Raw genomic sequence first — 24959 nt, 5'->3', positions numbered from 1 at the left:
ATTGCATATTCAGATGCGCGAGGGAGCGAGACTGCAATAGTATTCGTGCTTAAACGCCGTAAAAACGCGCGCTATCGTGGCGATTAAGAAAAATACCGGATCGATCGATCGCAAAATTACAGCAATCAATATACATCTAGATCGTTCTCAACGAATTAAATTAATATAAATAAAAACGGAACGTAATTTATGTTTTCTCTTGTCTCACGTCTTTTATTTTTCTATTGATTGCAGTTTTATTTTAAATACAAAGACATTAAAATATATACACAGAAAAAAAATTTGCAGATTTTAAATAAATATTTACTCCAATAGTACTAACGAAATATTTACTAAATGTAAACATATATTGATTTGATTTAAACATAACCGTTTTATTTTGAATAAATATTTATTTACTATAAATAAATATTTCGTTAGTATTATTGGAGTAAATATTTATTTAAAATCTGCAAATTTTTTTTTCAGTGTATATATATTTCATCGCGAGAAAGCGCAAAGTCTAAGATTGTTTAAAAACTTACTTAGAAACTGCAGACGATATTGTGTTACGATTAAATTTGAGTCTAGAATTGTATTGAAGATTATATCTATCCGCACTTTTGTTATTTTTGAAAGCGATTTAACAATTAAACGAATATTGGAAGAAACAAAAGTGCGGATGAGCTTAAATTGCTCGACATAATCGACATGAATTCTATCGAAGGTAGAATGACACTTGTGTCTTCTGTTTCCTGAAAGGAAAGCAGCTTAAATCACACAACACACTTCTAGATTAAATTTAATTATAAAATATGTTGTGATTCATTTCTCATTGTCTCATACAATGTGATAATATTGTGTGACAATGAGAAATGAATCAGTTGAATATGTTTGCTTATTTTTGGCTTATTATACACTGAAAGAAAAGGTTGGCTGCTGCAGCAAATTAGATGGTAAAATATGGCATAGCATTTTTAATTGACTGCAACAGTCAATTTTTGGTTGCGTTAGCTAATCGAAATCCTATACTGACGTTGCGGATAAGCTAACACAACCAAAAATTGGCTGCAGCAAACAAAATTGGCAGTTGTAGCCAATTAAAAATGCTATGCCATATTTTACCATCTAATTTGCTGCAGCAGCCAATCTTTTTTTTCAGTGTAGTACAACATGATAATATTAACAATAAGAAATCAATTATTTGGATATATTTGGCTTAATGTTGGCTTATTATTGATTTATTATAACATAATATAATAATATTAACAATAAAGAATTAATCAGTTGGATACATTTGATTTACCAATAGCTTATTACTGGCTTACTACAAAATAATATGATAATATTAACAATAACAAATAAATCACTTGAGTATATTTGAGCTGCCAACTTACTTAACAATCTTTAAGCATAAGAAAATAAATCAATCAGAATCTTTTATTTCATGGAAAGGAAGGAAATGAAGGGCTTTGATTGGTTCAATTTATTATGCGTATGCAAGATTTTTACTTAACAATATATACCAAGATACAATATCTACCATATATATTTCCGAATCTTTATTTAAATCTCGTGAATCTTCAACTTACGATAATCCTCATTCGTTTTTCCTAATGTTGCCACGCAAACTATGCTAATACATTCGGATGAAGTCTCTGACGGCGTAAGCAAGTACATGAACAGTCGAGGAAGATTCAAGACGTTGAACGCGAGACGAGAGGATTACGGGCGCCGTCAAGAGAAGAAAGAAGATGAAACAAGCAAAAAAAAGACAAACTCACCAGCGAAGTCGTGCGCTCCAAACGTCAAGATCCCAAGGTTCCGCGGCTCCAAACTCTTCAGCGTGACTAGGCGAAGGATGGACGCGGGAGGGACGGGAGACCGATGCACCCGCGCGGTACTCGGCGAGAGGCGGCGGGCTGCTGTAAAATGCAGTTACGCAACACGCAACTGGTGGTGCACACGCGACGCGCTGCCGATCGAAGGCAAAAACGTCAGAGTGTCGCGACGGACGTCACCGTCCTCGTGTCGTGAGTCGTGATCGCCGTCGTCCGCGAATATACGATTATCGAGCGTATCGCGATGGGAAAAGAGACGAACACGCGGACTCTGAGCGACAGGGAGAGAGAGAAAGAGAGAGAGAGCGCGAGAAAGAAAGGATGACAGATCGGAGCGAGAGACAAATTCGCGTCTTCGAAAGAGAGAAAGAGAGAGAGAGAGAGAGAGAGAAATAGAGAGCAATGCGGCGAAGAGGACGCGCGAGGCGTGCTAGGGGCGTCACTCACGAAGCACCGCTTTCACGCGCCGCGAGAGTAGGGCGCTTCTCCGGCTTGACAGCCGAGGGAAAAATCGGCAAAATCCACAAAGCCAGCGTAGCAACGCTCGCTCGCTCGTTCACCCGCTACACTGTCCGCGCACCGCGCCGCGCACTGTCCAAGCGCGTCTACGTTCACTCCGCTTCGCCGAGTCTCGCGTTCGCGCGACTTCGGCCGCGCTCGGCTCGCGACCGAGCGATTTGGTGCGAACGTGCGATCGCCGATGCCACGAGCTTTCGGAATAAAAACCGCAGCACAGACCTTTGCACGACGCATAATGCACAAAGCATGAGAAAATAAATCAGTCGGAGTCCTTCGGTTTCATGGAAAGGAAGGAAACGGAGGACTTTGATTGATTCAATTTATTATGCATTATGTATTATGCAAGGTTCTGTACTCCCGCCTTAGGATATATCCACACAACTTGCATTAACGTGTATGTGTAAAGAAGATTATCCAATCACATTTTACGCGCGATTTTATAAGACAAGTGCGATTGGATAATTTTCTTTACGCGTATTGTGTGGATTTACCCTAATTAACGCGGGGTAATAATACTAGTGCTGTCATCTCGAGAGGGACCGATCAACTAATTTATATACTTACGGTCGATATCGCGAACCGTCGGTACAGCGACAGATTTCTTATCTTCGTTCAACTCTTGTCACGAATGTTTAAATTCGCGCTCGAATTGGTGGCTCTAAATGAATTATTACGCGATCTGGGCGCGCGTATTCTCGAAAAATATCGCATACGAGAATGTACAAGTACTATAGCATACGTGTATATGTTACGTATATTATAATTTCTCTAGTAGTATCTTTATAATGCGATATCTTCGAAAATAAGGCCCCTGCGCCAATATTTTTTCGCGCTCTGATCTCGTAAAAATGTGACTATTCTTCTTCGTAAAATGTAAGAAGAAACTTTGAACTTACAGATGTAACTTTTGATATCATCGTTATTTATTCGATATCGCTTGCCTGAAAATTTTTTTAATTCAATCTTTCACAAATAAAACAGTCTTGCACAACGTACAAGCCTTTTTGCGTAAACGTGTTTATCAATATACTTCTTCGTACATTCAGCGTGTTTCCTTCGATCGTCCGATGTTCGATAACGTGAACACAGACGTTCGGATAAACTGGACTTTAAATTCCGGATCGCATTTCGATGCACTACGAAAATATCGGGCCCTAAGCGTTGAAATCACCATGTGGCGACCGACTTGGTGATCTCGCCGGAGCGAGCTTTCGGCGCGGATTTTTGGCGTTCAAGTCACTGATCGGTCGTGATCGTGCGCGAGGTTCACTTATCGCGGTGTCGTGACGCGATATGTCCTCAAGACTGCCATGATAGGAGATACTCGGAGTAACAATTCTCTCGAATAATCTAATAGTGGAACGATCGATCGTTTAACGCTTTATTACTTCCAGAATTTTTAAACACGATTGCACCTTAAACATATTATTATAACGGACATAATATATTTAGTATACTAAAAAATATATTTTTTATTATATTACATTTTTTCTTCATTACTTATTACTTTCTTTGTATATTAACTTTTTTCTCTTCATGTTTTTTTTAATCATCGCTATTTTTTAATATTGTTTTTTTTGCGTATTTTTAGAGAGCTTATTCTAGAATGTTAGTAAATGCTTTATCTCTGTCTCCTTCCTGTTCTCTTTTTGTTTCATCTGATGAAATATAAAGTACTATTTTCTATAACTGAACACTTTTGGAACTTAAAGTGAAGTAGGTATATAATTGATATTTGTCGAAAACAAAAAAAAAATTCTAGTGCAGTCTATTGTAGGAATAAGAAACAGACTTATATACAGAAAGTATAACAAAACGACTACAAAAGAACAAACGATAAAGGTAGAATAATAACGATGATAAGATAAGAAGTCTACTGATCGCTCCGATGTTCTACCATTCAAAAAAGTAGGTCGGTAAATTCAGAGCAAAATGACGCGAGAGTTATTAGCGCCGATCACGAGGGGAATACTACGGTCCCACATATGTCCCACACGCAATAAAACTCGCAGCAGGCATTTAAAAGTCTGACAAAGTGAGTCATGCGAACCGAGCACTGCTAATGTTATCAAGTTCAACAACGTTCCTTGATCACCTAGGTAAATAGTATATCCCAAGGAACATAAAAAAAATCAGCAAAAATCGAAATGATTTTATTTTAATTCTTCACTTCAATAAACAGTCAAATTTTGTAACCAAAAATCATCATTTTGATTTTCATGACATTAAAATAAAGTCATTTTAACATTTTCTTAACTTGGAATGTTGTTTGGATATGTACTTATATTTTTTTCACGAACTCTTGGACTCTTTTCGTATAAAACATAGTTCCTACGATTGTAAAAGTAGCTAGATTGTTTGCACTTCCGAATCATCAAGAAACATTAGCATAATTTCGATCAAATTTCAATTAATGTAACCATTGATTCATTTGTCGAAAATAATAGATACACGCAAAAAAATATTTTGCTGCTCCAACTAGAATTATAGCTGTTTTTTTGTATCTGGTAGAAAATTATGTATACGTATATAGAATTTATAGCACAAATTTAAATTCTATCTGTCATTTATATGATATTAGATGCAATACATATACAATATCGCAGTACCTGTTAAAAATTTATCTATTTTAACTATTTTTCGTACTCAGATAATTTTCGCTATATAACTGCAAGATCACTTTTTTGAGTGAATATTTTGACGTGGATAGATCGAATTATTTTAATGTTTAATCGTTTGACAGACAAAAAGAAAGATTAGATTAAGAACAGCGTATTATACTTTTAACATTTAGCTACAAACAATTGGTTGAGTTCGATCAAATTCCGGTTAACTTAGTCGACGATTGATAAAACCAGCAAAATTGCATGGAGCAACATTTCTAGCTGTGTAATTTTTCGCTCTTAATTCGGCTTTACTTTTCATGGGTTAAAGTTAAATAATAAAAAATTCTATCTGCATTAAACGAAATATCATAAATACTGCTTTATAAGATAATTGCTTATATTAATTAAGGTTTAGAAATTATCCTGAATTAATAGCTAGTTGAATTAATCGAATTAAGCTTCGATAGCTTCGCAGTTGTTCGTATTCTATATTATACGTATAAAAAATGAGATTGAAAATTTTAACTGATAGGAATCTATTGTATTTACCAACAACAATGTCTATTTTCTCCAAATTAAAAAATCATTGCATTAATTATCCATCTCATACTCAGTTGAAGAATGTATTCTCGAACAGATATTGAACGGCTATAATGAATGCATTTTTAAATATTTGATTGTGATGCTTTTATTATATATTTATCCTTTTTATTGATTATTTACATTAAGCGCTAGACCCGAGCGAGTCACATGACTCACATTAAACGTGTTTATTAGCGATGAGAAAAAGTTTTTCTGCGGAGAGTATAAATAGGATATCCCTAAGCAGAATACAAATCATCATGATATCAAAATGACTCCAAAATTATCACTAAAAAATTATTTTTCAATCATTCCATTTACTATTTATTTTAACGTCAAAATGACGTTATATAATCCTATTTATACTCTCCGCAGAAAAATTTTTTCTTATTTGTTCTCATCGCTAATAAACACGTTTGATGTGAGTCCATATCTAACGATTCTTTGAATGCTAACAATTACTTGTTGCTTAAGTATTAATTATCTCTCGTAAACTGTTATTGTCGCGCGAGACACAAGGAATAATTTCAACGATAATCGTATTGATAAGAAAGCAAGAAAGATAATATACTCCTGCTTTCTTAGTATTCGCAAAAGTATTTCTGACAAATTCAGTATATACAGGGTGTCCCATAAGTTTTGGTCAACCGCTTTTGTAGATAGAGCGGACTAAACTGAGTTGAAAAGTCCTCAACCATTTTGCAATTTTCGCAATTGTTAACGAGATATTAATTACTAAAAATTGCCGAATATATATTGATCTTTAATAATTTTTTACTCAAATATTATCAACTTTACAGAAAAACTGTAAGAGACAAAAATGATTTATTTTCTTCTCATAGAACTCTAGAAACTTTTTCAGAATTTTTTATTGAACTTTTTAGTATTGCATTTTCTTATTTTTACCAACATGAGAAAATACAGTATTAAAAAATTTTGAAAAAATTCTTAAAAAATTCTCAGAATTTTTTATGAGAAGAAAATAAACAATTTTTGTCTCTTGCTGTTTTTCTGTAAAGTTGATAGTATTTGAGTAAATAATTATTGAACACCAATATTCAGTGATTTTTAGTAATTAATATCTCGTTAACCATTGCGAAAATTGCAAAACGGTAGAGGACTTTTCGACTCAGTTTAGTCCGCTCTATCTATACAAAAGCGGTTGACAAAAACTTACGGGACACCCTGTATATTTCCCTTTTGTTAAGTTATGATTCAACCTACTCTGCTATATATACTATAATGTAAAAAATCAATCGAGATCATCTCAAGGTGAATAAGAAAGTCAAAATGTCAATTTGACATATTGACTGATTATTGACAGAATTTATGGCATTTTTTCATGATTTAGTCAATATGACATTATTTTAACTTTCTTGTTATCCTTGGAATATATAAATTAAATAGCTTAAAGACGACTTTTAGATATCTTATGTAATATAAATGTTATCTGGGATGGAGTTTATTATAGAAGATGAGAATTATTTGCAGACTGTCTTAGAAAACATAGGTTTTTTTTTAAACAAAAATTGTGGAAACAGATAAACGATTTATATAATTTATTCTTTATCCTTTTCTAATTCTTAGAACTAGAAAAAGATATAATTTAATCAAGATTAATCTGCATATTGATAGAAAGAAACGTTAGGATCCAGCAATGATCGATAAAACTTCTGGGTTATCAAAAATAACTAGTGAAAGGGGGGAGGGAAGGGGATCATAGCGTTTTCCACTGGGGAAAATAGAGCAACACTGATGCATACTAACAATAAGTGCAGTTGAATGCAAATCAATTTGCATTTAAATTATTTATTAACACCGAAAATATGTAAACCAATTGCATCAGTGTGTGTTGCGCTAGTTTTCCTAACAGAAAATGTGAGAAAATCCTCTCTGAGAGGATTTACGGGGGTTTTTTTTAGCTGCTTTGCTTTTCGTCGCGAAAATGCCTCGTCGCGCCATCGGACGTCACATGGCCGTACTATCAACCGCTGTAACTTCATCCCCCCTTGAACCTTAAACTCCGCCGGGCTCACCGGTACGTCTCGCGTTCAGCTCAGCTCAGCTCTCGGCGGAGCTTGAAGCGCATCGAAGATGGCGACCAGAGGGTAGGGTCGGGCCGGAGACGCGTCACTGCAAGGCAACCTCTTTCCCCCCCCCCGGTAGAGACAGCCGTGGAGTATCGGGGCGAGCCACCCGCTCGGGTCGAGTCCGGTGAGTAAGCAAGCCACGTTCGCAGAATCGTTTCGGATTGATTGTGAGTATCACGTGTGCGCGCCTCGCACCTGTCGGCGGCGACGGCGACGGCGACGGCGGGTAACTAACTATCGGCGGGCGGCGCGATCGACGAAATCTCGCGCGATCCCCGTCGTGGCTTTTGGTAAGTTCAATGCGCACAGATCAGCACAGATCCATGCCACAGCGAGAAACGGGAGCGACGCGCGCGTGTGAGTGCCGCACGCAACGTGACATGACGTGACATGCGTGCGTGCATGCGTGTGCGTCGCAAACGCTTGAAAAGCCTAATCTAAACGGGCGAGGAAAAAGATCGGAGGAGGTCATTCGCGTTACCGAATCGTGAGCTACGCCGAGGAGCAGAGAGGAAAATATCCAAGATCGAACGGAGTAATGAATTTTGAAAAGCCGGAAATAATTTCTGATAATTCTGTGATTCTCTGTTTTACTTTATTCCATGATTACTTCGTGTTACAGTTTGTATGTATGCTAAGGCGAACAATAGAATGAACACTAAGAGCAACGTTCCTTAATTGTTGTCAAATTATTGTGAGAATATCTTACTAATTATTCTTTGTTATATTGAAAAAAAATTTACTATATCTTAATACATATTTCTTGTGGAATAGTACTAATAAGTAAGCATTCATACTTACGACAAATAAATATTTACTCAATTAAAAAAGTGATAATTAAATCAAATTAATGATCTTTGTGTAAAATAAATATATGTTTACATTTAGTAAGTATTTATTTAGAATATTAAAACAAATATTTATTAAATTTAGTATTTTTTCTTCAGTGTATCTGTTTGTAGACTAAATGGTGATTCTATGTTTAAATAAGTTTTAATATATTATTAATGTACACAGTAAAAAAACATTCTTTATTTGCATTGGAAATAGTCCACTCAAATCCTTGTTAAATTTTTTAATATATTTGAGTGTTAATTTGACATAATGTGATTGTTATTTAAATAGTTTATTTATTGATATTCGGCATTTTTAGTATCAAAATTACATAATTTATGAGTAAGTGAACAAGTAACACAAAAATAACGAGTTTTGAAACATAAATTCTAAGATGATTGAATAAAATGTGTTAATTTAATATATCATAAATGTTAATTTTACTAAAAAGAAATATTCTTCCACAGTTTATTTACAAACTGTCAGTATTATCTTTTTTATGTTTATCTTTTTAAATAACATTTGTGTTATCTTCTCTAACATATTTATCTAATGTTAAATCAACTCACAAATTTGAGTGGACCGTTTGGGACATATGAAATGTGCTAAATTTAACACAAATTTTTTTCCAGTAGTGTATAATTATATCAATGATCATATATCATTAATATATCATTAATCAAACACTAATGTATCATTAAATATATAATTATCATTAATTAAATATCAATTAATACTAGAACTATCAAAGCAAAAAATAACTTTGTATTTTTTTATATCTATAACAGTACATTTTTAGACTTCCATAATTTTTGTTGCAACATTAAATTTATCAATTTAATTTACTTTCATCCCTTTTTTAAGAGATATAATAGCGTATGTATAGAATAAGTAATGTAAATAATATACGTTAATCGTCAATTCTAGTGTTAAATTCCCCGATGTTGCGAGTAAATTTTGTATTAAATAGAATTCTTTATAATTCAAACTTTCGCGAGAAAACCTGACGTCTTCTCGAGTTACAACTCCAGCGCGACGCGATTTTGTTAACGAAGCATTGCCAGCGCTTTATATTTCTCGTTAGCCGTGCCTCTGCTCCTCAGGTTGCTCCACTTTTCGCCCGCAAGCATCACGCCGTTGTCGCACGCCGCGCCGTCAGCGATGGTGACAAAAATTGATCGGTGCGGTTAGCAGATCGGGTCACGTAAACGCGCGAGCTTTCAATCGCGCGATGTAAATGCGCCTCCGCGATCAATGCCTCCGCTTCGTGTATAAGGTGTCCCGCCGTCGATCGTGTGAAATTTTAATAGACCTTTAACGCATTCGCACGCTCCGCTTCCCCACGGTGGAAACTTTGAAAAAAAATTTACCCTCGAGACACTTAAGGTCTGAAGAATTCTGTCGAACGCGAAAGAATCGTGGATTAAGAGCTACAAAATGAAACAAACAAGAAATAATAATATTATATTTCAATATAATATTATATTACTTAAAGTTAAATTAAATCCGATATTTGTGATTATTATTTAATTATTCGAAGATAATTTTTAGAATATCGATAATTTTGATATTAATATTATAAAAATCTTGTTCATTAAAAAAAGAAATCTCTTTTATTATTATATGTTTATAGTACTAATTGTTAGAAATGTTCATAATGATAAATAATTAATCACACATCATATGCATCTATATCGTAACTTTTAATGCTTACTTTGTTATATAACATCTCCGTTTATTATCTAACATTCGTAATATTATTAAACGAGGCTGGTATTATCGATGGGCTTCCGCAATTTAATATCGAATAATGCTGATTGGAATTAGCGAAGAATTGCCTCCGGTATCTCTAATTTCTTTCAGATCTGGTGGTGGGTTCCTCCGGTTTTCCGCTAATTCAAGATTCCGTCGAGGTGCGCAGTGGTTAAAACACTAACTCACACATAATTCGCTCGTCCTTCGATACTTAAATAGCGATTAACGCGCGTTTAACGTACTCGTTCGCTCGTCAACGTCTAGTCAGAGGGATAGAGGAAAAAACAGGAAGAAAGAAGAGAAATGAATCGGCGAAAAAGGAAACCGTGACGCTCTGATCGAGATAAGGGTCGACATATGCGAGAAACCAAGCCAAAGTGTGTAAATATAGAAACAAGATAGCTAGGCTGATTCAGAGGGATCTCTTGACGATCATCTTCCTCGTCGTGATGATATCGTCCTAAAGAAAAGAAAAGAAAATTCCGTACCAAATTCCTCCACATTCCAAAGAAAATCGACATGCTCGGAGTAACGAAATACAGAAGCGAACGATCGCTTGAAATTGAATTTCAGAAAATCGATTATGAAGCTTTTATCAACGTCGAGTAATTAGATAAGATAGATAAGAATCGAGAGACTTGATCGAAGTGTCATCCAAGTGCCATTTGAGTATTACGTTGAAGTGCGACAAATTAAACGAAAGCGCGAAACAAATAGCTGGCTTTTTAAAAAATAATCGGCAGAAGAAAATGAATTCGAGGATATCGATCGGCGACACGACGGCACTAAAATTGTGACGAGGTAGTCGAGTTCTCTGGTAACATCGATGCAGTGTTGGTTGGACGAGTCAGCGTTTCCAACTCAGCGACCACAGAGAGCGAGGAGATTCCCTTTCGTTGAAAAAGCCTTTCGCGATTTATCATAGTTTTTGCACAAATCGATGGTACTGAAAGGAAACGTTCCCATTTTCTATAGATTGTTTAATCGCTGTTCCATTAAGAAATAGAAAATGCTGGCATAATCAAAAAAATGAAGTTCTCCAAGAGTTTCGATGTAATGATCCTTTCTTGACGTTTATTAATTAAATATAAGCCGACATAATTATAATTAATATTCCATTATTAGAAAAATTAACAATCGATTAATATTGCCATCAAGTTATACATAGAGAAGACAATAAATCATCTAAAGAAGAATATTCTATGGAGATTCAAACGCCACTTGCATATTAAAATTAATAAAAACAAAAAAAAAACGGGACAAGTCGCGAGATACGTTCCAAACTTGCGATTCTATTCGGAACCCCCGAAACGAATTAGCATTGAAGTAAAGCGACGGTAAGTGCTCTGTCCAGGCAAACAGCAGGGTGAAAAAGGTGAGAGGTCGCAGACGGCAAAAAGGAAAGAAGGAAGGAAGGAAGAAAAGAAGGTGATAGTCGCGCGGAAGCAAGGCTAGAATCCGTCTGGGAGAACGCGGAAGGGCGACAGAATCGAGGGGGTTCAGCGAGCGGGGGTGGAAGAGAGGAAGAGGAGCCCCGGTTATCGTCAGGAGGGGTTGCATCGGGGCTGATATCGACCGAGGATTGCGCTTGCGTGGAAAAAGGCGCGAGCGCAATTGTACGGTCGTTCCCAGAGAGCAACGGCGCCCTCCGCGTCGAAAGAGGAAAAGCCCTCCTGTTCCCCGTCGTCAGTCGATCGTCGCGTCGACGAGAAACGGGCTGTTACTACCACCATTCGGGAAAGACTTCCGGTTTCTCCTGACAGAGCCGGCAGAGGCCGGGTGTACAACGCGGTGATTCCAACGCCCGCACTGGACCGCACTTCCGGAAGCGAGTTGCCCGGGCGCGACTTCACGGAGATCTCGACTCCGCTCGGCACCGCGTTGTGAGTTCATCATCGTCACCGGGGCACGGGGAAAACCCGCAGCGCAGGCGGTCCGAGGCGGAGGGGGGGCATTGGCGAGGTATATCGGGACGATAAGAGCACGATAAGCAGACCGCGTTTTATAAACGTCTATGCGTGTGCGCACCTCTTCTCTCCTCTCCGCCTCTCTTGTTCTCTTGCTCTCTCCGACCTCGTCCTCGTCATGCTGATAAAAGACGAATCTGGAGTTTTTCTCGAGAAAGACCGTGCCGCTACCAGTTCGGATCTGGCAATGCCCTGTGCTGGTCATTAAGACAGTGCGGCGACTCGACATCTAGAACTGGTGGATTTTTTCAAACTCTGCTCTGTCGTTAATAATGATCTGGGTCACGATCGCGTCCCGCACACCGTGTTCGATCACCATGTTCGGAATATGAAGCGACATCGATGCCTGGCGACTTCATTAGATTTGATATGGAGATAGGTGAATTATATGGATAAATAAATTCACAGATTGAATAATTCGCCATCTATAGAGAGTCTCGGTATCGAACATATTGCACGCTGTCGAATGTACCTATTGACATGTTTCTTCGAGGTAGCAGCGCATGCTTACAAGTTTGATCGAAGGAAGACGCAATGATCAATGTGAGTTATTTTGAAGCGGACGATAAACACGTACATACAGTATGCAGAAATAATCGAAGTCGAGCGTCGAAGTCTCTCGAGGCGTTATCGGAGTTCGGGCTGCCTGGACGCACGGCGCGATGATTAGCATGCAGCAGCAAACGATTTTGAATAATGTAACTGGGCTCGAGCAGCCACAGGAAGAAGTGCAGCTGACCGAATTACTGCCAGTGAAGCAATCGCATATCAGAGAAAATGTCTTCAAGGATACCGACGCGACCGACGCTCTGAGGGCACTCAGGAGTCTCTCGGGCGACTGTAGCGATGGCGATAGCTTTAACCTGAGGGAATTCAACTTCTGCAAGAATGTCGAACAATTGGAACGGCGTAGCAGCAAGCATCGACGATTGGAGGTTTGTCGCAAAAGAACGAAAGAAATCAAGAACAATGCTAAAAATGTAAATTTTGAAGGGAAAAATAGCGGGGTCGCGGAGAAGAAAGTGCGTAACGATAGCAAGATCGCTCGCGTGAAAGCGCCGAAGAGGAAGCTGACGAGCAAGAAGAAGAATGACAACAGAGAAAGTAATTATGGAATGCACGAGAAATTGATTAGGAAGGATACTACCGAATGCGACGAAGAATTCGAACACCATTGTGACGAAGAAGATGAGGACGAACAATTGTACTTGGACATGGAAAAGAAAGACTGCTTTAAGGACGAGATTTACGTATATAGACGGGAACTGTTGGATCCATGCTCTAGTTCGGATCCAGAGGAACTAGGTGCGATCAATCATAAGGAGCTTTCTGAGAATCATCCCACCACGGATGGAGAATTATTTGATGGAAAGAGAAGGTTCGTTGAAAAGATCTCTAACGTAGATAACGAGAAAGAAAAATTTGACTCCAAAGCAGATGGCATTACTGAGAAAGAAATTCCCGAGAAAGAGCTGAGATTAAAAATCGACGCCATCATTCAAGCGAATTACTTGCTGGAGCGCGAAAATAATAACGTTGTAGGTTCCGATGAATCAAAGATCAAAATCGTAGAGCACATTGGCACCTCCTCTGCTGCTGCGGAAACGAGAAAGACGAAGAGGAAGCGAACTGATCAGACCAGACAGTTGAAGGATCAACAGAATCCTCAGAAGAAATACTGCTGTGTCGTATGCGACGCGCGCTTCAAGGGTAGCGGTGGTTTGCGGAATCACTACAAAGTAGTACACGGTGCCGGACCGGTGTTCAAGTGCGACGAGTGCGGTAAGGAGTTTCCACTGAAGGAACGGCTGAAACTGCATGTGCGCACACATACTGGCTTCAAACCGTACAAGTGCCCGGAATGCGATAAAAGCTTCGCACGGGGTGGCCAGCTGGTACAGCACCGTCGCACGCACAGCCAGGTCAGACCGTTCCACTGCAAGCTGTGCTCCAACACCTTCACGTGCGCGGCCAATCTGTCACTACACTTGAAACGTCACAACGGCCAGAAGGATCACAAGTGTGACCTGTGCGGACGCGCTTTCGTGCGACGCGACGCCCTGAAGAAACATCTGGAGTGCCTACACCGTGATGTCAAGTCATTCCTCTGCGCGATCTGCAACAAGACCTTTAAGGGCCATCTCCCGCAACACATGAGGACACACGCGCGCGACCGTCCGCACGGCTGTGCCACGTGCGGCCAACGATTTGCTCAGAAGTCCCAGTTGACCGTGCACCAAAGGACCCATTCTGGCCAGCGGCCGTTTCGCTGTCTAGTCTGCTGGCAAGCTTTCGCTCATTCGACCGCTCTGAAGTTGCACACTCGACGTCATACCGGGGAACGGCCGTTTAAGTGTCCCGAATGCAAAGTCGGCTTCACTCAACTGCCACACTGGAAGAAGCACATGAAGTGTATACATGGCAGGAGCGATCCATACGGCTGCAAGCGTTGCAAAAGCTTTTTCAGGATTAAAAGCGACCTGGAAAGTCATGAGAAGACTTGTCACCCAGAGATGGAGGCGGAGGACGACGATGGTGGCGTCCCGGCAAGTAAACCGGCTGGCTGCTCCGAGATCGTCGAGAAGAATTCTGTCACTGCGAAATATAAACTGATGACGGTGGAGAAGATGCGGTTGCTGTTGGCAGTGCTGTTGAAGAGGATCAGCAAGCAGGAACGGTTGGACGAGCTCGGCTTCGGCAAACGTCTTATCGACGACGTTCTTCAGGATTCCCTGGTGTCTGCTGGCAAAGAACCGGTCACAAGGAGCGGTTTGTCCGAGCTTGAGGCTCTCACCCGAAACTTAGAAATTTTTCTAGAATGGACAGTACCGAAGGAGCATTGGGAGAATTTCCGTAAAATGAAAAAATCGCCCGAAGATATTCTGGAGACGCTCACAGCTACGTAAACGTTTGTCCATTAATAATAATTTTATTATCCTTTACGTAAATATTAAAAAAGAGTGAGATAAAATCAATAGTATAAAGTTATCTCACACTTTTCTACACTCGGTCTTAACTATATCAAAATTTGCATCAAAATTTAATTATTTTGTCCGACTTACTCTTTTTCTTAATATTTTTTCATCCAACTTTACACGAGATTTTTTATTTACAATTTTTACGTTTCTCATGACATGATCTCTATTCATTACCTTTAATTATGAAGACTAATGACGATTTTCAAGAGAATTCTATATATATTTTTAGTCATTTCTAATCACATCAATCGAAGATAAAACGATCAAGGTGATATCGAGGAAGTTTCCGTGTGATATCTGATCTAAAATAATTAACAAATATTAATTTCTGTGGTGCCATGTATCATAATACTTGCCATACTAAACCAGTGAGTAGACCGTGTGATTTAGGGGAGCTAAGCAAATCCTTTTATTTGATCGTAGCATAAGATAAATTGCATCGGAATAGAATATGTATTGTCGAATTTAATTAATGAAAGCCAGGCGTGTTTCTCTCAAACGACGGAAACAACTGCCGCGCTTCTTCGGCGACTGAGGTAGAATTAGACGTTTTCTTGCCATATTTGTTAAAAACACGCATACACACGCTGACGAACGACGGAAAATCATTTTAGCACATACATTTTAATCATAAGCACGACTGTTCGTCAATCGTATAGATACCAAAAGAAAACCAGATATGAGGCTAGCACGAGTCATTTGCAATTATGTTTTTTCATGCGTAATCGTTATATTATCCTATATATTTATAAAGACATCTATATACATATCTATATATATATACACATACACATTTATAAATTTAATATTATGAGATTTTGTTATATATAAATGTGTTCACGGACGCGTCCGCGGAAAATTGATATTCGACAGTCCTGCGCGACGTTCCCGTTGTAGTTGATACTATTATTCGTTATTACTCACTTATACATGCACTCGCGCGCAACTGAGGGCTTGATTGGCCGCGGATGAGTAAACATGTTGGCGTGCCATCATTTTAGATAGTCATAGTAAATGTGAGCAGACAATAAAGAACGAAGGTTACAAGTTTAGTATTATATTAGTCATTGAAGAGAAGAAAGAGAGATATATATATTATATCCATATACACACATTATATATACTTATATACATATATATTGATATTAGGTGAATATATGCTGATGGACGCGAGGGGAGAGGAACACATTATCTTTTTCTTAAATTGATTCTAAAGATGCTAAATTCCAGAAAAGTAATAGCAATTTATTTTATCTCGATAAATGAAAGTCAAATTTTACAGTAATATAAAATACTGTAATGTAAGATTGATGCAAATAATTCTTTTTATAGACGAAGACGTTTTTGCTAGCGCATAAAATCAAAATTGACTTGGTATTCCTACACGCAAAGTTCCTTTCCTCGACGTACCATGAGGATATTTCTCAATTGTGCGTTTGGATAAAAATAGTAAAAAATATTGCAATCGGAGGTGCTATTTTGTGCGATATAATCGTTTGCAATACTTGAAGTTATTGCTTGAAAAGAAATTTGTTTTCTAAACTTTCTTTTCGGCGCGCAAGAATAATCCAAAGACTTTGTTCCTTTCATTGCCAAATATATCGTACTGTATGTATCGTTACGTTTTATATGATTTCAATTTTATTGTAGGCACCGAGGTATATTTTGCGTTTGTAAAGCGAGAGAAAAGTAAGGAAGCAATATGAGTAACTTGTATTCATGCGTGTGACGCACCTTAATGTATTAACATGAGCTCGAATGTATTGGCGTACGCGGTGACTTAGCATTTTCAAATTTATTCGAAAGATCGAAATCTATACTTTGGTTGTGGATGCAAATGCGGGTCGGAGTGCACTTTGAATATAGATCGAGGTCGGAGGAGAGCCATTTCGAATAGTCGACAGGAAGCGTAGCTTCCCACATTTCCTCAACGAAATCCACTAACTCGATGATTTTGAGTTACGGTGCCAAATCAAGTAAATAGCGCTCTAGAGAATGATTGTCCTGTGTCTTTTGCGAATTTTATTCTTTTTTTCGCGCGAGATCACGAATTTAATATTCGAATCTCATTTTCTTTTTGACATCGATGAAATCGGGATGCTACTTATTGTTTTTCTTTAGTGCCATAAACTAAATATAGTCATATTTGTACATTAACATAATGTGCGATGTGTGGGAGAAGACAATTTGAATAAACACGTTTCTTTATTTGCTGGTTTTCTTTCTTCATTAATATCACTCTCCTTTTCATTCTCATGAAAAGAAATTAATAATGCGTTCCAATATGCATCATTATATATATGTAAATTTATATAAATAATGATTAAAATTGCTTTATTTGTTCACACGCTATTTGTATAATTGCATAAGAAAAATATATGAACTTAAAGTAAGATATCTATAAAAAAAAACATGTATAGTATTTATTAGAGTTACTCTAGTGAGAGTCGAGACACAAAACCAGAAAGACGTCATGTTTCAGTCTTATCGGACTCGACTCTTAAGTGACTCTAAAGTGACTCTAGTATTTATCACATATATCAAGTCATGAGCTTCACATACCGCGATAGAAAATTTACGTATAATTAATAAGATTTTTCAAATATCCAGTTAAATATGAATGGTTGTCTCATGTCCACTTGCAAACCAGTGATATGTAGGCTCTGAAATAATTTTTATGTTTTAAAATTCACCTTTTATTATGCCGTTTTGTGTTTTCATCATTATTTAATAAAACACTTACCAATGTGGAAAGATCAAATGAAAATCCTATCTCATTGTTATTTAGGAACACTCTGGCGACTGGTCGTAATCCAAAGATCTGTACTGTTCCCAGAATTACCTCTTCATTAAAAGAGCCTTTATCCATTTCCACATTCAATAAACTTGATTGATTTGCAATGAAAGACAGCCACAAATATTCTTTCTTTTTTATGGAATCTATACATTAAAAATAATTAGCAGTCAAGATACAATTCAATATACAATCATTTAATACAAGATATATTTTACCTAAGCTATCACCATCATCCCAATACAGTTCTCCTATGGCATTTTTAGTTTCATTCAATGTTACTATTAATTCAAAATTGTTTTTTCTGCTCTCTGTCGTTGTTACACCCGGTTCCTGTGCTGGAAGAATCGAACCTGCACGAATCAATAATGGTATTTCGTCAATCGGTGCAGAGAAGGTATAGTATTTCCCGATGGAAAAATAGGAATTGAAGGTATAATAATCATACCACAAACCACGTGGTACATAAACAGTTACCACAGTTTTGTTCTGCAAAATATAATCAAAGCGATTAACTAAATATCATAGTGTCTCACATTATGTAAATAATATAAAATAAATTGATGACATACCTCTTCGAGAACTGGATTGATCATAAGCGAATTTCCCCAAAGAAATTGTGTATCAATGTCGTAAGTTCGCCGATCTTCGGTAAATCTATTAACATTCATTATATTATATATATGTATATTATATATATTATTCATAATATAGGTACGATACAAAGCATCAATACGTACTCAAAGAAAAGTGGCCGTGCCACGGTTTCCCCAAATTTATGTGCTTTGAAAAATAAGGTGTACAAATATGGTAAAAATCGATAACGTATTCTGAGAGAATTTTTTGACGATTGTACAACCAAATCACCCATAGCAACTGGATCTTGTTCCTGTGTATATGTATATTTATACATTTATATATTATATTGAGAATACTTCAAATTCAATAATTATTATTGAAATTATATATCGATGCATCGGCACTCACAATTGTATCATCGGAATTATGATTTCGAGAAAATGGATAAAAAGCACCAAGTTGCATCCAACGATTGCACAATGTAGTAGTTGTGTTTCCATTAAAACCGCAAATATCTGCACCCACCATTGGAATTTGATAGAAATTGAATGACAAAATAGCTGGAATACTCATCTTTAAATCATGCCTGATAAAATGATTTTTTAATTAGTTACATAATGGAAGTATGATGAGATGTACATTAAGATGGATTCTAATTACCATGATGAATAAACGTCACCTGTCCAATGACCCGCATAATGACCATGTCCTACCCATGTCGAACGCGATATTATAAATGGTCTCTTTAATCTAATCTTCCTAAGAGCACTGCACATAGTTTCAAATAGGATAAATTTTTAAAAGATGGAACAATAATAATCTGCTCGTTATTGAAATTACAACATAAAAATATATAAAGAAAAACCGATCAAAGCGCAAAGACGAGCTAATAAAAATTAGGATCTTATAATATTAATTAAATTTAATGTTTAATATACATTAAAATATATATAAGCAAAACTAGTTTTAACTTTGCAAAGTCTTCATCAGTCGCATAAAGTTTACATTACAAATTGATTAAAATATAAATAATCAAAAATCGAAAAAAGTAAAAAGTCACGGAAAATTATAACAATTATGTCCAGTATAGATGCAGTCCATAATCTCGCAGCCACAATCGACGGATCATTGCGTTCTCAACCGTTGCTAATATTAGAAGTGAAAAATTTTTACCAATCTTATTCCATAATTGATTGGTCGCAATTTATATATGGTTGTTCGTCATTTCGTTTTCTAACTGTTGACAATCTGATATGGAAGTTGTACCATAGCTTATCTCATTTGTCAAGATTGATTAAAGATTGGTATTTTAACTGATCAGGAGATATCAAAAGAGCAATCAAGTTTTGGTCATAACTGCGAGACATTATGGATTGACTGCACATATATACTAGATGTAATTAATATAATTTTCCGTGACTTTTTTTACTCTTTCTGATTTTTTATTTGTTTTAATTAATTTGTAATGTAAACTTTATGCGACTGATAAAGAAACTTGAAGTTGAAACTAGTTTCGCTTATTTTAAAATGTATATTAAATATTAAATTTAATTGATATTATACAAGGTGTCTCAAAAATATATAGCAAAACTTTAGTATCATATTCTACCATCCCTAAGAATGAAAAAAGATCATATAAATATAGGAAGTCGGAATTCCGTTCGTCAATACACATGAAATGTCCACTCGATATTGGAAATCATCTTGATAACATTATCTTAACCATGCAACGTTTAGAAACTAATTGACTACGATAAGCTGCCTATCATTTGCTCTACCGCAATATTTACTTCATGTGATATTATATCTGTCCATATAAACTTTCGAGATAAACAAAAAGTGTTTATATTTCAAAAAGGAAGAATTTCCGGACCTATGATTAGATGACTTTTTTCGTCCTTAGGAACAATAGAACATGATATTAAAGTTTGGCCACCTATTTCTGAAATACTCTATATTAATAATTAGTATAAACATCCTAATTTATTCTATTATTATACCTATATTAGCACATCTTTAGTCGGTTTTGCTTTATATTTTTATATTATAAATCTTCAATTCTCTATAAAAATTGAAAGATTACAGATTGATTTTTTTACTTACTAATTTGTAGTAATCGCTTGGCTCATTCCATAAGTATTGTGAAGATCATAATGAATGCCCAAATAATGTTTCGCATTCATGCAAAGAGTTTTCGTAGCGAGGAAACCGCCAACAACATTGGGAATATATTCGGGATAATCTAAATTATTATGTGTACAACCATTCTTATTACCATTGTAGAAATTGGATGGTTCATTCATATCCTTGATGATTGAAAAATTTAAAGTTTTAAATTTTAAGAATAACTCAATAATATCAAAGTAATTTTTAACATCAATACTTACAATCCATGCACCATCGTACGCGAAATTGTTATGCATATCGCCCATCATATTTGCGTAGTAGATCATAGTTTTAGGATTTGTGAAATCGGGCCATACTGTAGAATGAAGATTCCAAACTTTACCGATGAAAGGTTTATCGGATTCACCGTCTTTTACGAATATATCTTGTTTTATTCCTTCATCGTAAGGCAGATAAGAACCATTATCTTCGGAAGCAGATATGCCGGCATCAATTAAGGGTATATAATGTATTCCTGCCTAAAATAGAAAACAATTGCTGTGACAAATGCTGACTTATCGATTGATCTTATCGAATCTTTCATACAAGTATACTATACCGAGTGAATTTCTTCTACAAACTTAGGTAAATCTTTGAATTTCTCTTTATTATATGTAAAATCATTATTTTTGTCCATATAATCCAGATCATTCCATTGAGTATCCTATAAACACAATATGATTCATCATAATGTATAGCTTATATTCTGAACATTTTAAAAAAGTTATAAAAGTAGATTACAAATGGGATTCCAGCTGCTCTCGTTCTGTTCCATACTGCTTTAGTATTTTCCAGCGATTCATATCCATATCTAATCGATGTACAAAATATTAATGTAATAATCGCATGTTGAGAATATTATTTTATACTGATATAATACCTGCATAAATGGAAACCAAGCGACCAATAGGGTGGCATAAATGGTTTGCCTACAATTTCAGAATATTGTTTCACTACATCGGCTGGAGTCGGTCCCAGGAAAAAGTAAATATCAAAAATACCACCGATTGTTCTAAACGTTATAGCCGGTGTAGGCTGCAATATCACATCTAAAATATATGAAATTATTTGGAAAATAAAATTGTATATCATATATCTGTTTTAGAAAAAGCAAAAAGCGTACCCATAGCATTACTATTTAGAAATAAAACTCCATGAGCCATTCCAGATTCCTCCATAATAATATAAAATGGATGAGCTCCATACAGATTTGCCTAATTAGATAAATAGAAAAGATATTATTCGCAATAGACAGTAATAATCCATTTGTCATATATATGATAAAATTGAGCAACATACGTTTTCCATTGGCGGTTGATCTTTATTAAATAGAGTGAATATTTGCCAATTAGTATTTAATTTTAAGCTCGATCTATGCTCGCCAATACCATAAATGTTACTTGTTGGTAACAATGAGCTCATTTGTAGAAACTGGTCAGCAAATATGAAACCTCCAATCCCAATGGAATTAAATCTGCATACAGAGTATATTAGAAAAATAATTTAAATAATTTTCATAATTTTGTTTAACAATCAAAATTATAAAACTTAATTTTTACAATTCCATTAAAACCTTACCCATTAAACATCAATTAACAGTAGTATGACATCAACGTTATAATTTCACCTTCAACGTAACTGTTATGTACAATATGTCATATTATATTTATATTGTTGAGTGTAAAATTATAAATTGATGTCATACGACTGTTAATTGATGCTTTTACTGAGTATAGATAATATTCTGAATACAATATACAAAGTAATTTATACTTACAATGTTGTGCCATCACTGATTCTATTGACTTTAAAGCCAGGTTTTACATCATCGCTATTAAATTGATATTTCATGTCAGCAACTCGATATAAAAATGGTTTCGGATCTGATCTAATTGGCCAAGGTGGTTCATATCGCGTTTTAAAGGGATCATATATCTAAAAATTGTACGTTATTCTTTTATTATAGTGCGATACAAAACTTAAATATTCTATAAATATTTATTATACCTTCACACGCAGAATTGAGCTGTCTATGCTTGTGGCTTCTACCTTGACAAGGGGCACATTGTTCTTGTACACAGATTCTTTTTCTTGACTGAGAAAGCCCAAGAAATTACTTCCATCCTGACTGTGGTTAATGTATTTATACAGATTCCATCCATCGGGATAGTAACAGTAAGGAATATACAGCAGTAAATCCTTCTTATTTTTGTTACTTTCCCGAGGATTCCAACAACATCCTCTGTTTATGCAAGAAAGTTGCGATGCTCCGTCCTCTGGATGACAATCAAAGCGTAATATTTCAGGAACATTGCTGCATTGCTTTAAATATATGCATATAATATAATAATGCAGTAAACACAAATATAAATGACATGTTATCTGTTTTTCTTATAATAAAGAGATTTAGATTTTGCTTACTTGAGCATTGTTAAAAGCTGTGTTTTCTTCAGATAAGTTACTTTCTTCCTTTAAAGGCACTATTTTACGATCATACGTTTCTTCTTCAATGTATATATCAGGAGTATCCACTAATATATGCTGATATCTTGTCTCCTCAATGCTATTGTTATTTATATCAATCGTAAATTCCACTTCTGCATTGTAACTATTCATAGTACATAATGGATTTATAATCGCGTATAATAATGGAAGACCAAGATGAAACAACAATAAAGCCGTGATGAGACAGAAGAATAACGTCATTATCATACGTTTTATATTATGACGTTTATCAATATTCAACTCTTCTTTTTCATGTTTTTTCATTGATGGCTCATAGAATTTATTGTTTAATGTTTTAACCACAATGGAATTAAATTTCTCCATAATTTTGTTTGAATGATCTTTGGTCGTACTGTAACATCCTGATTTTTCAGAAATATCCTGTCCACTTGCCTCTACATCAGCCATTCTTCAAGTCTTTGATCAAAACCCTGCTGCCACAAATAATTCTTACCAAGTTGTGTCTGAAAGCGATAATTATTATGAACAATTTACACGTAAATATACTTGTACATACAAAGATTACACAATCATTACTATCAGTAGAACAAAATAATGTTTTTTTAATCAAATCTAAAATTAAATGCATATAAATATATATATTTAAATGAGTACTTTTAAATGTGGACTGCTTTTGAGCAAACTATAATTTTGTTCGCTTAGGGGCTCCGCACAATAAAAGGAACAGGGAACAGAGAACAGAGAATAAGAATTTCAACCTATCAGAAATTATGTATTGTGGAATACAGGTTCCGATAGGTTGAAATTCTTAAGCTGGAAACACAATAGACACAGGCAATAGGCACAGGCAACAGGGAATAACGAGCTGTTCAATCAGAGCTCTGGAGTATAAGTTCGATATTATATCCCAGAGCTGTGATTGGACTGCTCGTTATTCCCTGTTGCCTGTGCCTATTGCCTGTGTCTATTGTGTTTAAGACTTTATTCTCTGTTCTCTGTTCCTTTTATTGTGCGGAGCCCCTTACTGATAATGTTATGGGGCGATCCTATGGTGCGGAACGTATACTTACGCAATGCGGAATTGGCGGAACGATGTCCGTTCAATCGCAAGTATTCCGTCAATTGCGCTCCACCGATGTCTTTTTTAAACCAATCACAAGCGTTCCGCCAATTCCTAATTGCGCCAATTCCGCGTCATGGGACCGCACCATTATCGTCCTAATGCACGTATTTTTACACGAAAAATATATTGCGTTTTATACTACGCATTTTAATATATTCCTTAGAGATATATTCAGATTGATATAACCTGAAAATTATCGAAATTATATGTATTCGTTGCACAAATACGCACTAGACTTCTAAAAATAATATTCTGCACTTTAGGATATATCATTATGTACAAAGAACTCACCGTATTATTTTCGAACACAGAATCTCGCATTCCGGTTCTCAACCGCTCGCTGCACTTTGTCGCTATCACTATGGCCGGCCGTAATGCATAATGAACATCTGATCTTGCCTCGTGTGTATTGGATCTTTGTATGTATTTTCACGCACCGTGTGCGTCATACATATATCATCTCTGTTTAGACTGTTGAACTCATGATGTAAGATATGGGAATTTTCCAGTAAAAGATACATATCGACGTAGAGAGAAACCGTTCTATCTTCGTTTGATATTGGAGAGAGATGAAAATAAAAATAGAAATTAAATAAAAATTCTTATTGATTATGTATCCATGGTGGAAGAACCACAGATGTACCAATGATGTGATATATATGATATATCTTTTTATATCT

At 36.0% G+C, this 24959-nt stretch overlaps 3 protein-coding genes across 6 annotated transcripts in view; 1 reads left to right on the top strand and 2 right to left on the bottom strand.

Annotated features, from left to right (window-relative positions):
• Window positions 1-2444, bottom strand: part of Ntan1 (N-terminal amidohydrolase 1) — a 59340-nt gene extending 56896 nt beyond the window's left edge. The window contains exon 1 of the mRNA XM_018450807.1: window positions 1764-2444. The gene's annotated coding sequence lies outside the window, so the exon portion shown is untranslated. The remainder of the gene's footprint in view (window positions 1-1763) is intronic.
• A 10321-nt stretch (window positions 2445-12765) lies between these two features.
• LOC108724437 (zinc finger protein 37) lies at window positions 12766-15080 on the top strand. Its single transcript, XM_018450811.1, has one exon. The coding sequence runs from the start codon at window positions 12836-12838 to the stop codon at window positions 15077-15079; it is 2244 nt and encodes a 747-aa protein (XP_018306313.1). The 5' UTR covers window positions 12766-12835; the 3' UTR covers window position 15080.
• An 887-nt stretch (window positions 15081-15967) lies between these two features.
• Window positions 15968-24810, bottom strand: LOC108724434 (lysosomal alpha-glucosidase). 4 transcript variants are annotated; one of them, XM_018450804.1, is made up of 19 exons: window positions 24571-24810; window positions 24227-24465; window positions 23112-23659; window positions 22698-23012; window positions 22468-22625; window positions 21990-22164; window positions 21814-21904; window positions 21571-21739; window positions 21432-21501; window positions 21250-21354; window positions 20912-21169; window positions 20628-20830; window positions 19185-19292; window positions 18933-19110; window positions 18686-18834; window positions 18518-18602; window positions 18164-18434; window positions 17895-18091; window positions 15968-17814 (listed from the first exon to the last, which is right to left on the bottom strand). In XM_018450804.1, exons 3-19 carry the CDS (start codon window positions 23601-23603, stop codon window positions 17737-17739), a joined length of 3102 nt encoding a protein of 1033 aa, XP_018306306.1. In that variant the 5' UTR covers window positions 23604-23659; window positions 24227-24465; window positions 24571-24810; the 3' UTR covers window positions 15968-17736. The 4 variants fall into 4 exon arrangements, with proteins under 4 accessions (XP_018306306.1, XP_018306305.1, XP_018306308.1 ...); XM_018450803.1 differs by lacking the exon at window positions 24227-24465; XM_018450806.1 differs by lacking the exon at window positions 24227-24465 and having other exon boundaries at window positions 22698-23009.
• Between the last annotated feature and the right edge of the window lie 149 nt (window positions 24811-24959).

Source organism: Mycetomoellerius zeteki, unplaced genomic scaffold (genome assembly GCF_001594055.1).
Source record: "Mycetomoellerius zeteki isolate Tzet28-1 unplaced genomic scaffold, Tzet1.0 scaffold298, whole genome shotgun sequence".
Lineage (NCBI taxonomy): Eukaryota > Metazoa > Arthropoda > Insecta > Hymenoptera > Formicidae > Mycetomoellerius > Mycetomoellerius zeteki.
Note: the sequence above shows the minus strand (reverse complement) of the source record. Positions and strands in the feature narration are given on the sequence as shown.

Bases quoted from the DNA above. Each gene is read 5' to 3' on its own strand.
- LOC108724434 (XM_018450804.1), bottom strand. From the start codon at position 23,603: ATGGCTGATGTAGAGGCAAGTGGACAGGATATTTCTGAAAAATCAGGA. The intron at 20,831-20,911 runs GTAAGTATTGAT...TCAATCATCAAG, and splicing joins CGTACGATGGTGCATGGATT to GATATGAATGAACCATCCAA. The intron at 18,435-18,517 runs GTATGTCATCAA...TATATTTTGCAG, and splicing joins TCAATCCAGTTCTCGAAGAG to AACAAAACTGTGGTAACTGT.
- LOC108724437 (XM_018450811.1), top strand. From the start codon at position 12,836: ATGATTAGCATGCAGCAGCAAACGATTTTGAATAATGTAACTGGGCTC.